Source organism: Myxine glutinosa, chromosome 5, assembly GCF_964187855.1.
Source record: "Myxine glutinosa chromosome 5, kmMyxGlut1.1, whole genome shotgun sequence".
In the NCBI taxonomy this organism is placed as follows: domain Eukaryota; kingdom Metazoa; phylum Chordata; class Myxini; order Myxiniformes; family Myxinidae; genus Myxine; species Myxine glutinosa.
In genome coordinates, this window is record NC_136265.1 from 171,382,853 (window position 1) to 171,396,261 (window position 13,409).

Consider the following 13,409-nt stretch of genomic DNA (forward strand, 5'->3'; position numbering starts at 1 on the left):
AGAGTATTGCAAGACATCAAGACGATTTAATGCCAAGGTATTCATTCATATTGAAAATTTTTGCATATTTAATTGACCTTTGTCACTCAATCTATGAAAAACCTGTACAGTACTTTATTTTGCCTCTTTAATCAAAAGCAAATCATATATAACCACTTTTTAATGTAACCACTCACAATAAAGAACCACATTAGAATGGATAATGCCCATGATTCAATCAGATATAGTGGCCTCCTGATAACAAACACATGATGTTATGTATCCTGATTGCTGTGTCCAAAATTGTTATGCACCCGATACACCTCTGCATATCCTTTAAAAATAAAAAAATAAAAGACCTCCCAGTGTTCAAGGTGTGTGAATGCCCATTAAAAACGACCATTACTACTACTAATACTACCTTAATGGCCTCAGTTATTGCCACTTTGTTGGGGGCAACTAGGGAAACCTTTTGGCTCAAGATTTTCATGAACTGGCACGCCAGGCCTGACGTTGGACTGAATGTGGCAGGAATTCGTCATCCGTTGAGGATTCCGGCAATAAATTGCCGACTAATTGCAAAAGACCTCGAATTTTTAGCATCCATGATTAATGCGGGGAAGACAAGACATTCACCTAAACATTGCTCCGAGGATCGGCACAGTTTGCAATGCAACTTCTATACAATACTGTTCGATTAATGAAATACCCATTAGATAGTTTCACTTTATTCTTAACGATGATTAAACAGATTTAGAGTGTTTCGGCGTGTGTGTGTGTGTGTGTGTGTGTGTGTGTGTGTTTGTGTGTGTGTGTGTGTGTGTGTGTGTGTGTGTGTGTGTGTGTGTGTGTGTGTGTGTGTGTGTGTACTGTATATGATGGATGATCCTCACGCCATCAGGTGCATAGTACAGCCAAGACAGTTTCATTGGCTCGGGGGCACAATACTAGACAGGTCGCCACCCCAATGCAGGGCACTTGTATGGCTCACGTTTTCACAGAGCCAGTATGGTACTCATTTTGAACGACCTCATGTACAGGGTGTTTCAAAAAGATAGATACAACTTTGCCTTCGTGCCATTTCTTTGTTTTTTGGCCTACACCGTTTTCCTTTACAGGGTTTGGTGGTGTTATCGTGGTATTTGTTCCTTGGGATTTCTAGCTCCGTAGCTCAACTATGCCATTGACAGTGGAGCATAAGACAAAAGTGGTGGCTCTGTGGCATGAGACTAAATCAACAACCACAACAACATTTTCGGGGGGGGGGGCAGAACCACCTGAGGAGATCACTGAGAGGTACCTGAAAGGGCCTAAGGTCACATGCTTCTCCGCCTTCAATGCCAGATGGGGAATACTAGGCCCTTACTGGTTTGAGAATGACAACAGCAGGATGGTGACGATCAATGGTGCTTATGGTATACATACACTTATAGTCCTGCATACACATACATCCAGGCGATTCCATATAATGAGTGGATACCAGAGATAATGTGCCATGTGGCAGATGGTACTTATCGCTCCCATTAAGGTACAGCATAGCTGGATGGGATACCTTAATGGCGGCTCACCACTGATGGTCTCCATGCAAATCTCCATGCATGGCTCGCAGACTTCCTCTCCTGTCATGTTCAACATGTGACTTTGGGTGAGGTTCTCTCGTATCCTCTTCCTGTCCAGGATGGGGTTCCTCAGGGCAGTTTTCTGGGCTCTGTGCTCCTTCTGGCTTCATTGATGGTCTCTCTGACTCTCTGAAAAATCCTCTTTGTCTTTTTGCTGATGACTCTGCCCTCTGCCACCCCATCAATTGTCCCTCAGATCGACGGGTGGTGGCCTCTTCACTCTCTGCAGACCTAGATGAAATTACAGGCTGGTCGGGCTCGTGGAACTTGTTTTTCAATCCTGGCAAATATCACAATCTCACCATGTCTCTCTGAGGAGGCCATCTGGGGGACCCTCCCATCTACTTTCTCAACAATCCTCTCGGGGAAGTTCTGTCACTCAAGCTTTTGGGTCTCACTATTTGCCGTGATCTTTGCTGGGATCATGCTTTTCCAGACTGGCCTCCAAGGCTGGTCGCCGACTGAGCATCTTCCGTCGTGCAGGGTCCTTCCTTGGCACTACTGAGCTGCTCACTGCCTGCAGAGCTTTCGTCCTCAGTTTGGTGGGGTGCTACTCTCCCTTCTGAGCTGGTGCTCCGACCTCGCGCCTGGCTCGGCTTCATGCTGTGGAGGACGGAGATTTTGGGATTGTTGGTGTCTCCCGCAGTGGGGCTGGTTCTGGGGGGGGGGGGTGCGGGGGGGGCTCTCATTCTCTCGCCGCACGAGGTCTGCTTTTAGCCTCTTCTGGTGAAACTGCCAAAATCAAGGCTCTGATCACCTTCACTCTTTCATTCCTCTTTTCTCCCACCTCTGGGGCAAACACCCACACTCTCTTTGGTCCCGCTCCTCCTTCAACGTCTTCAGGGCAGCTGTTCGCCACCATTTTGTGTCTTCTCTCATCCAAAACCTTGATCTTTTCTGCCCACATTGGTCCGTCACTGGCCCAGCTCCTTCAGGTTCCCTGTTTTCTTTCCTGGGATCCCCTGTGGAATCTGTCTTGTTTGTCCCATGTACCCAACCCAGCCCTCTCTCTTCCATAGATATCCTGGTGTCCCTGTTCCCTGCTGTTGTTGTGCTTCCCTCTCCCTCCCCCTCTTGTCTCCTGCTCCGTTTGTTGTATGTTGTATGTGTTAACTCTGATATGAGCCTTCACCAAGTATACAAAAAAACAAAAAAACTAGAGCAATGCGACTGTGTCGCCAATTTGCCTCCACAAAGTCCCACAACGGGTAGATACTCTGCATATGTATAGGTAGGGGATCACGTTTGTGAAGTTTCGTGTTGATCGGATAAGGTTCGTTTTTCTATCCAAGATGGCTGCCAAACCACGTGACCTAGGACATCATCATTTTCAAACTATATGCAACAATGGTGTTGGATGATATTTGTAAAATTTTGCATCAATAGGGTAAGCGGTTTCAGAGATATAATTCTTTAATATTTTCCTTCAATCCAATAATCCAATAGCCTGGTGTTGGCTTAGCGGTTAGGGTGCCGGCTTGGGATCCTAGGATCCTGGGTTAGAATCCCAGTTGATCGCTGAATTAACGCCAGGGGGGTTGACTCAGCCTGTCATCCTTCCGAGGTCGGCAAATTGAGTACCAGCTTGCTGGGATGAATGATCGCGGTGTGTACCCCGGTTTAGAATAGGTACACCGTATCCCTGCGCATCGTAAGAGGCGACTGAGGGTTGGTGTCAGGAAGGGCATCCGGCCATAAAAACATTGCCTCAAACAGGGAACCATGATTGTCATGGGGCCCGCAAGGCTAACCCCCGCTCTAGCAGGGAAAATGGCCTTAAAACGATCATTCATTCATTCATTCAATCCAATATGGCTGCCTCACTATGTGACCAATGATGTTTTTGTGATCATCTTTTAATCGACATGCCTAGTCAATGACACACGTAAAGTTTCGAGTCAATCAATTTGGTGATTTGGGAGAAGATGGTTTTTAAGGTTTTAGGTTAAATCCAATATGGCTGCCAATCCATGTGACCTATGATGTCATAAATTTAATATTTCAATACAAATGGGTCATAGATCATGTGCATGCAATTTCTGATTTTTAGGATAAGGAATTCGATTAAAACATTTTTGGCTGGCATACTACTTCACCTATGATGTCATAATTATTATGCTTTTGTTCCACATTGGGAGTACTTGGCAATGTGCCAAGTTTCAAATTTTTCCATTCAGGGGTTCGCGAGAAATAATTTTTACATTATTTGTGTTTAATCCAAGATGGCTACCATACCATGTGACCTATGGCATTCTGCATGGGTGTCACTCCTACCCTGAAAGTTTCGTCACAATTGGACAGGTGGTTGCTGAGAAAAACGAGGTTTAGCCCATACGGATGTACGGACAACCCGAAAACATAACGCCTCCGGTCACATTCGGGGGCGGAGGCATAAAAATGGCCACATAAGCTCGTCTATACTAATTAAGCCATTCCTTTTCAACATTTTGCAATCCAAGCTCATTGCTTACCTCCACATGTGGAGCTGTTTTTCACGTATGGATCCCACATTCCCTCATACCAAACAATCACTCAACTCAATGTTGGTTGAACAACTATTTATACTATGCCTATTAGGTCTACCTTAAACAATAACACTCGTTTCTGCTTTTCTGCTCACCACACACTTTCTGCTCACCTTCACTCCTTCATTCCTCTTTTCTCCCGCCTCTGGAACAAACTCCCTCACTCTCTTCAATCCCACTCCACCCTCCAGGTCTTTAAAACAGCTGTTTCACCACCATCTCTTATCCTCCCCCATCCAAAACCTTGATCTTTTCTACCCCCGCTAATTTCGGTCCCCTTGTATTTTATACCTCTCCCCCCCCCCCCCCCCCCTCCCACACCTCCTGCCCCCCAGCCCTCTCCCTCCCACACTTCTCCCTGCTCTCAAATGTTGTGGTTGTGTGCTTCCCCTTCTCTCCCCATCTTGTCTTCCGCTCCCTCTTTTTGTATATTTTGTTTGTCTGGTTGATTTGTTTGTGAAATAAATGTTAGCTCTTTCACGAGCCTCGATTCAGTATACCAAAAAAAAAACAACAACAAAAAAAAACACCAACAAAAAAACAAAACAACACTGATCCAGAAAAAGGAAATCAAGGCCATATTAATGATCTTACTTCTCCAAGTTCAAGTATTATCATACGACAATCAATAAAACAAGAAAATGACTAAAGGTGAAACATCACTATTCAAGGTGCAGTGGTAGAAACTTACCCTTTCCTGCAATTTTGTTGAGTATAATGCAAAGTTCTTTTGCACCTATTTGTTGATCCTGTTGAAGAAACGGAGTTACTGCTCAGTATTTTTATTTCTCGAGTTTACATAACACTCAATATCTTTGTCATATCCATGCAGATGTATAACTTGTTTTCTGTCCGCAGTCTCTTCCCAGAATAATTAATTTTCAGTATTTGTTTCCATTGTAGACAATCTAATGCAACACTGCCCATTGTATCCTGATTTCTTTGTATTTAATGTAAAGATGCAATGATGTCCCCAAATGTCCTGCTGGTTACCTCCGCCACCGAATGTGGACGGAGTTATGTTTACACCCCTGTCTGTTTGTCTATTTGTCTGTCTGTGAGAAGGATATCTCAAAAAGTTACGGATGGAATCAACCGAAACTTGGTGGACAGGTTAGGTATGTGACGAGGACAAATTGACTCCATTTAGGTGAAATCAAGATCCAGATACAACTTTTTTTTTTTACGTCATACTTTACCATTGAGAGGTGTAGCCAAAAACGATAATATATTGTTGCGGATATGAGGATTGTATTTTTTTTATTGTGTTGTATTGTGGTAAATTGCTGTGTAACATTGTTTGATTCTGGCCCCTCCTGCCTCCAGTGTTGTGTAAAGGTCAAAGGGCGTCCCGGTAGTTAATTCCATAAAGCATCCATTGAAGGACACTATAAAACACTTGTTCAGTAGCTTATATCTTTATTATGTGTTTTAGGGTAAGGCCTTGTCTTCCATTAAAATGACACTCCATTGCACCGAGTGAAAAAGATAGATTCCCTTCATCCTTCATTCCCATTCCCAAAACCTCCATTTCCCCTTTCGTCAATTGCCATTCGCATTGCCAACTACAATTGCTGCCATTGGCCACGAGGCAGGGTCAGGGAAGAAAGGCGTGCCTGCCCGTCGTCATCAAGGGCGGAGCCAGAGGGTCGCGCAACCAACCATGGCCGAGGTGAGCACACCGATGGGCGTGTCCTAAAGGCCGGCGGCTTAATCGCCAGAGGCGCTATAAAGGCGCGCGCGCAAGAAGTTGCAGAAAGGGTCCAAGAGAGAGCTGAGTTGTGAGGACCAGGGCTGAGCTGTGTGGTGAGGTGCAAAGAAAAGAGCTGGGTCGTCAGAGGAGAGCTGAGTAAAAGGGTCCAAGAGAGAGCTGAGTTGTGAGGACCAGGGCTGAGCTGCGTGGTGAGGTGCAAAGAAAAGAGCTGGGTCGTCAGAGGAGAGCTGAGTAAAAGGGTCCAAGAGAGAGCTGGGTTGTGAGGTCCAAGAGAGAGAAGGGAGATCATCCAGCAGCGATTCTTGTCCAAAGAGAAAAGATCATCCAGCAGCGATTCTTGTTCAAAGGAGATCATCCAGGGAAGCACAAAGCCTGCTATTCATCGCCTTGCTCGCCAGCAGCAGCGTCCACAGCAGCAACAACACTCGACAGCCGCTTGGGGCCTAGTAGGCAGTTTGGAGCAGGGGCGCGAAGGAACGGCGGCTGCCCAACGAGCCGATCGTGCTGCAGGACCAGTTGGACCTCCCTCTCCCTCAAAACATCCACCTGCCATTCCTGTCATCATTCCCCGTGTGAGTCCGTTTCTGTTTGTTCTGTCCTGGGTAGTTAATTAAGTCTGTATAAGCTAGTATTTTCACTGTGTCTCTAAAAGCTTCTGTATATTATTTTCTTATCTTTCCTTCTCCTTGGTTATTTTGAGCCTGTACATAGTAAATAAATTTAGTAGTATTTTCAACCTTTTGTCTTCTTCTTCTTCCTTTTCTTCACATCCGTCGTTTTAGTCTTTTCCATATTGAATAGCTGTGGCGCGATACGGCCAACGTCGGGTGAATCGGGTGAATCGGGGAAACTGTTAGGCCGCGGTGCCTCCGCTCGGCAAACAACATCCTTAACCGCGGACCGTAACAATATATATAGCACGCTATTTTGAAAGTTGTGGACGGATAATGACAAAACTTGGGGGACAAGTTGGGTAGGGGACGGGAGGGGAGGGGAGGAGAGGGAGCGGGAGGGGGAAGGGGGAGGGAGAGGGGGGGAATGGGGAGGGGGGAAGGTGGGGGAAGGGGGGGCAGGGGGAAGGGGAGGGGAGGGCAGGAAAGGGGGGAGGAGTGTGGGGGGGGGGCAGGGGAGAGGAGGGGGGAGGGGTGAGGCAGGAGAGGAAGGGGGTTCATATATATGCTGGTGGGTGAATATGGCGTCATCACGTCTCTGAGTTAAGTGTGATGCCGATCAGGAAGAAGAAGAAGTCGTACTACCTACTTCATACACTTCCGGAATTGTTTGATTTATTTCTATTTCATGCACCCGGAGCCCCATCTATATAATAATACCATAAGGACTCGACTTTGTTATCCCTTTTACGCCGCACCCAGTGACCCGATGCCCACAGCACTAATGGATTTACGATCTACGAACCGCGCTCTTTGTTTATCACGTACAGACATACTCGAAAAAATCTGAATTAGCCGACGTTGGGGCCCAAAAGCATCCGATTAACTGCCGATACGACGCCATCTTACGACGCCATCGTATTGGCGTCTGCTGGGCGAAGGCGAAGCGAGCCGTCGGCTGATTGGACAGTCGAATGGTGTGAACATGGGTGGTGTGAACCAAATGGTCTTTTTATTCCCTTGAACATTTTAAATTAGGATATATAAGGAAACGTCTTTATCGTCATTTTAATAAAGTTAAATGGAGTGACGTTGCGATACTCGGGGTGCGTTGCATAAATCCTCGTAACTCAGAGAGGTGTAGCAGGTGGCGAGACGTAAGGAAGCTTAAAGATAATGAGCTGAAAACAGACGAACGATATGTCAATCTCTTTCTACACCGAACGGAAATAAAAGTATGAGAGCGGGAAGGCATGGCCTGAGCACTTCGAGCAGAGAGGACTGATTGGACTTAACATAAAGAGAAAAAATTGGAGCTTAACGGAAGAAGAAGATCCCATGAGCGCTCCCCTATGCCATCCATAATGGTACACTCTATCCATACACCACATCCTCCCTTCCGTGGATGTTCCATGGGTTTCGGCTAGTCTATATAATAATAGCGTAAGGACTCGACTTTGTTATCCCTTTTACGCCGCACCCAGTGACCCGATGCCCACGGCACTAATGGATTTACGATCTACGAACCACACTCTTTGTTTATCACGTACAGCCATACTCGAAAAATCTGAATTAGCCGACGTTGGGGCCCAAAAGCATCCGATTAACTGCCGATACGACGCCATCTTACGACGCCATCGTATTGGCGTCTGCTGGGCGACGGCGAAGCAAGCCGTCCGCTGATTGGACAGGCGAAGGCGAAAGCAAGCCGTCCACTGAGTGGACAATCCAGAGCATGCATTTGTGCCGGTGTCGGCGATCGTTGTTCATATACGCACTCTTCACTCTCATCTTTCTTCCTAACTCTTACTCGGACAAGCAAATCCCCTACGCCATCCATAATGGTACACTCTATCCATACACCACATCCTTCCTTCCGTGGATGTTCCATGGGTTTCGGCTAGTAATTACTGATATGGATTTATTTACTGTGCGGAGGTGATTAGTAATTAGAAAAAATGCTAAACTGGATGGAAAGAGTTTGCAAACATCGCCATGGCACATTCGACGGAGCACGGAATTTAAAATGTAAAACGTGCTTCTGAAAGTTTTGTCTCATGCTCTCATTAGTCTGATGTCTCACACCATCACTAGGATGTGGATGGATGTTGATGGATTAGGATGTGGATGTTAATTGCATGGAATAAATGCGCTTCAAACAAATGGATATATTCAGGGAATTGGCTAAATTAAGATAAGTAACGAGTCATCGACATATTATGTACACATAAGGGAAGGTTTCAGAGATAGGGGAGATTGGGAGGGAAAAATCAAAAGAAAGAGGGGCTCAGGGGAAGAATTGAATATTTGGATCAATATGTAGATGGCACTGAAATACGTATGGGGAGTTGGAAATGAGGAAGGGCAGGGGCATGGAGGAAGGTTTAATTATATATTAATGTCGAAATTTCTTGCAGTAAGCACCTGTTCCGATATATAGAAAAGAAATATTCTGCACCCCATTATAAACCAAGAAAACATGAAAGTGAATGTAAGTAACCACAAAACATCACACTCTTGTACCTCTCCTGCAAGTTTTAGGAATGTGTTCTTGAACACTTCGTCTTTTTCATCCTCCAGTTTTTTGATAGGAATTGAGGGCTGAAAGACAAACAACATTGATTTAATACACAGTTATTCTTATCCAGCTCATTTATCTGGATCATGAAGTTATTTAAACTTGTGTTAATCACAAGAATGACATAGTTTTGTCTTTCTTTTCCCTTTAGTTGTTTTGAAATCAATATTGTGTAAAACCTTTGAGATCTAGTCAGATAATTACATTCATTTCTTACAAATGGGCAATGAGTGGGAGGAAAGGATGGGTATATGGAACCTTGGCGACATGGTCCACAAATTTGTGGTCATAGAAAATAAATATTTATATTATATCTTTCTGTACTTTCAAGTTTCCTTTTGGGTAAATAACACATGGGTTGAGAGGATGGCTGAGAGATATGCACTCTCGCCTCGAAGGTGTCTAGCCTGGGTTTGAATCCCGACCCAGCTATAAACTGTCTTTATTTATATATATATATATATACACACAGACTTGGCATTTAATATGGAATTTTTTTTTTCTTGACTTGGGTTTACTTTCTGAACTCAGTATATCAATCTGGTGAGTTTCTTTTACACTTCGGCGATGTCTTTATTGAAAGAACCATGTCACTGATTGTCTTTCGCAGCAAGAAGTCAATAACAGGATTATATCACAGATGGCGTGACAAAATGTAAGGACAGGTACATTTGACGATTGGCTTCACAATCGGGTATATAAGGGTTGTTGCGTTCTGTATTCGTGGAAAACATCTGCTGCACGTCTACAAAAGTTATTGCCGCTTCCTCTGGAGATGGTCCGTCAACTTCACAATGCTGTTTGTCATGGAGTGGTGGCTTTACGAAATTCTGGCATGAAACAGCGTGCTATTGCTCGGCAGTATGGCATCACTCAAGGTCAGGTGTCAAAGATCCTGAAACGAAATGGTCAGAGGGGTGTCCCTACTCCAATACCGAGGCCAGGACATCCACACAGAACCACAAGGAGAGATGATCGCCAGCTGCACCGGTTAGTCTGCAATGGCCGTACCAGGTCAGCTAATCGGCTTAGGGCTGAGTGGCAGCAACTGACAAATGTGCCTGTATCCAGAAGGCTAGTCAACCAACGACTGGTTCAAGCAGGCTATCGTGCCAGGCGTCCCCTGAGAAAGCCACGCCTGACCAGACAACACACCCTGTGCCGATTGCAGTGGGCCAGAGAGCACCGTCAATGGCAGCCAGGACACTGGAATCACGTGACCTTCAGTGACGAGTCTAGATTTCTGGTCTATCGTCAAGATGGCCCCGTCCGAGTGCGCAGACAAGTGCATGAAGCCCACAACGAAGATTGTATAGTGCCAAGAGTCCAAGCTGGAGATGGTGGGGTGACCGTTTTGGCTGCTTTTCATGCAGGGGGCAAAACTGACCTGGTTGTTCTGAATGGAAACCTGAACCAGTTCAAGTACAGGGTCATTCTGGAAGAAACATTGCTTCCATTTGCTCGTGCAGCCTTTCGAGGAAACTTTGTCTTCCAAGATGACAATGCACGGCCTCATCGTGCTCGCATGATCCAACACTTTCTTGCTGACCGTGGTGTAGAGCATATGGAGTGGCCTGCCATATCCCCGGATATGAATCCGATAGAGAACTTGTGGGCAGAATTAACGCGTCAAATCGACAACTTGGACCAGCAGCTGACCTCTGTGCGTGAATTGCAACAGACTATTGTCACTGCATGGCAAGCGATTCCTGTCCAAACCTTGGCAAATCTCGTGAACAGCATGCCTCGACGTGTACGTGCTCTCCTGAATGCTCATGGGGGTTACACGAAGTACTGAACTGTAATTTTACTGTCCGTAATCCCAGGCATAATTTAGCCTTTGTTTTTGTTGAAAAAAAATTTGGCTAATGTGCAAAATAAAGAGATACTTCTGGAAAACGTACAGAAGTTTAACACAGTACTGTCCATGAATTGAGTTCGATATCAGTTTCCATCACTTTCAAGGATCAATTTATTTGCTTCAAAATGTCAAATGTGGTTTTTGTTTCTTTTAAAGGTCACATTAACAAAATCTAGAATGATTTGAACATAATTCCAATGAACTTTTGGTTCTAAGACATCTTGAAAAGTAAGTTCACCCCCACAAAAAAAATATTCCATATTAAATGCTAAGTCTGTATATATATATAAATTTGCATTTTTTCCATTGTTTCACATGCAGGGTGATTCCAACTTTGTTTTGAAATTCCAACTTCTTTCCTGGAAGTCCTTGCAGTGTTCATAAGTTTTATACCTCTCCCACCTCCCCCCAAGCCCTCTCCCTCCCACAGTTCTCTCGATGTCCCTGCTCTCAAATGTTGTGTGTGTCCTTCCCCCTCTCTCCCCATCTTGTCTACCGCTCCCCTTATTTTGTGTTTTGTGTGTCGGTTTTACTTTTTGTGTGATTAATGTTCGCTCTTTCACGAGCCTCGATCTTGTATACAAAAAAAAAAAAAAATTCATCATTGTGTGTGCCGTCCCTCGGATGGACGTTAAACGGACGTCCCGTCTACCAGCATTAGTTTGTGGACGTTAAAGATCCCACGGTGTCCTTCACGAAGAGTAGGGGGGCTATCGCTGACACCATGAACAAATTACAAATTCCTGCACTTACTACTGCTGGGAAGGCAATGGCAAACCACCTAGCATAACCCGTACCAAGAAACTGCTTCAGCAGCACCGACACTCTGTAAGGAGTATGGCACGTCCAAATCAAATAAACAACACATTGGTTGACACAGCCTATCTAGCCAAGGATACCTCTGTGTTTGGAAATTCCTGAAACGACTCATACATTTATTTCTTTAGATTCCATATGGACTGAGAGAGACTCATCAAGAAATGTATGAGAGAAACCAGTGGATGGAAAAGGGAACAGAGGGAGACAGCAGCTACAATAGAGGGATGCTATTTTAAAGGATATGAGTTCCCCTTAACGAAGTCTCACTGATAATGGACAACTTACATCTTCCGGAATGTCTGCTCCAATTTCTTCAATCATGTCACTGGATAAGGAGAGAAAACGACACATATAAAATGTTCAGGATAAGTTTTCAATAAAAAAAAAAATTCAACTAGAACGCCACTCAGTAGAGCGCATACTCCCGCCGTGGGTCAAGTTGGAATAGTACGATTTCACAAAACTTTGAGGGAGTAGTTCAGTGACAACACAAGACAAGACAACACAAGACAGACACTGCACAGATATATACACAAAGAATTAAGTTAAGCACCCCCCCCGTTTTTTTACAACCTCGCACATTACAAGTTTGTTGTCGTCAAAACAGTGTAATATACCCATGATATTGCTATATTTTCTGGAGAAGTGATATTATGGTCACATAAAAACATAACAATCATGCCGTTTTCAATATTTTATTCTGAATAATTTAAGGTGAAATTTTTTGGGAATTTTAGGCATATTTTCACCTCAATTTAAGTATGGAGCTATAGGTCCATCACGGACAGTGTGGATGACGTTTATGTTTTCTAACGTACAGTCATTGTTCTGAGAAGACCTCTAGCGATCTTTGCGTCAATAACGTGTGTAGGACCCACGTGATCGGATCACTGACTCAACCAATCACTTTTTTTCACTTTGATCACTCAATTTCATCAATGGATAATTGCTAATGTCATACCAATCATTATTTGATCTCACATACCTTAGAATATATGCCAATGTATACATATACACAAAGAATATATATTAGGGGGTGCTTACCTTAATTCATTGTGTAGGGGTGCTTAACTTAATTCTTTGTGTATATATTTAGAATATATAGAAGATAATGTAAAAAAAAAAAAAGGCAATTTCACTTACATTTTCGGATTCAGCGTTCAATTCTATATAAGTGAGTGTATTTTGAGGCATGTGTGACTTCAAATAAAATTGTAAGCCAGAAAAACGTTCGTTTCATTCCTTAGGGATACAACATGTAAAACTGGCCCAAACGTCAAAACAAAACTCGCTCATTTTAAGTCGTACAAGCTAATGCGACCACTCATTCTTCTGGGAAGAATCCCGTGCACATGCTGGTCACACTTATAACTCACCTTAGTCTTTATAAGTTCATCAAATACTGACACCGCGATTGACATTCGCTGAGGTAAATGTTGATATCTCTTCCGAGGTTTAAAAAAAAAAAACAGTTTTAAAGCATTATACGTATCAAACGATACATTTTATGAAACGGGGAAACATAATACACACTTTGGTGGTTTTAAAATGACAGAATATGTCTTTATTAGAAAAAAAGAATTTTGAAGACGACGCTGCTAACAAAATACACCGCTCTAACGCATAACCACGAGTTCAAACTACATTTACAACAAATATGAAAACTATTTTCATATCACAATGTTAAATATAGAATATATAGA

At 43.9% G+C, this 13,409-nt stretch overlaps 1 protein-coding gene across 2 annotated transcripts in view; it reads right to left on the minus strand.

Annotated features, from left to right (window-relative positions):
- The window catches only part of LOC137426742 (calpain-9-like), a 147,029-nt gene that overhangs the window by 10,575 nt on the left and 123,045 nt on the right, over positions 1 to 13,409 (minus strand). For both annotated transcript variants that reach the window (XM_068115568.2, XM_068115569.2), the window contains exons 13-15: positions 11,992 to 12,031; positions 8,972 to 9,049; positions 4,815 to 4,872 (exon numbers count right to left, since the gene is read on the minus strand). In XM_068115568.2, the coding sequence (XP_067971669.2) occupies positions 4,815 to 4,872; positions 8,972 to 9,049; positions 11,992 to 12,031 (176 nt within the window). The remainder of the gene's footprint in view (positions 1 to 4,814; positions 4,873 to 8,971; positions 9,050 to 11,991; positions 12,032 to 13,409) is intronic.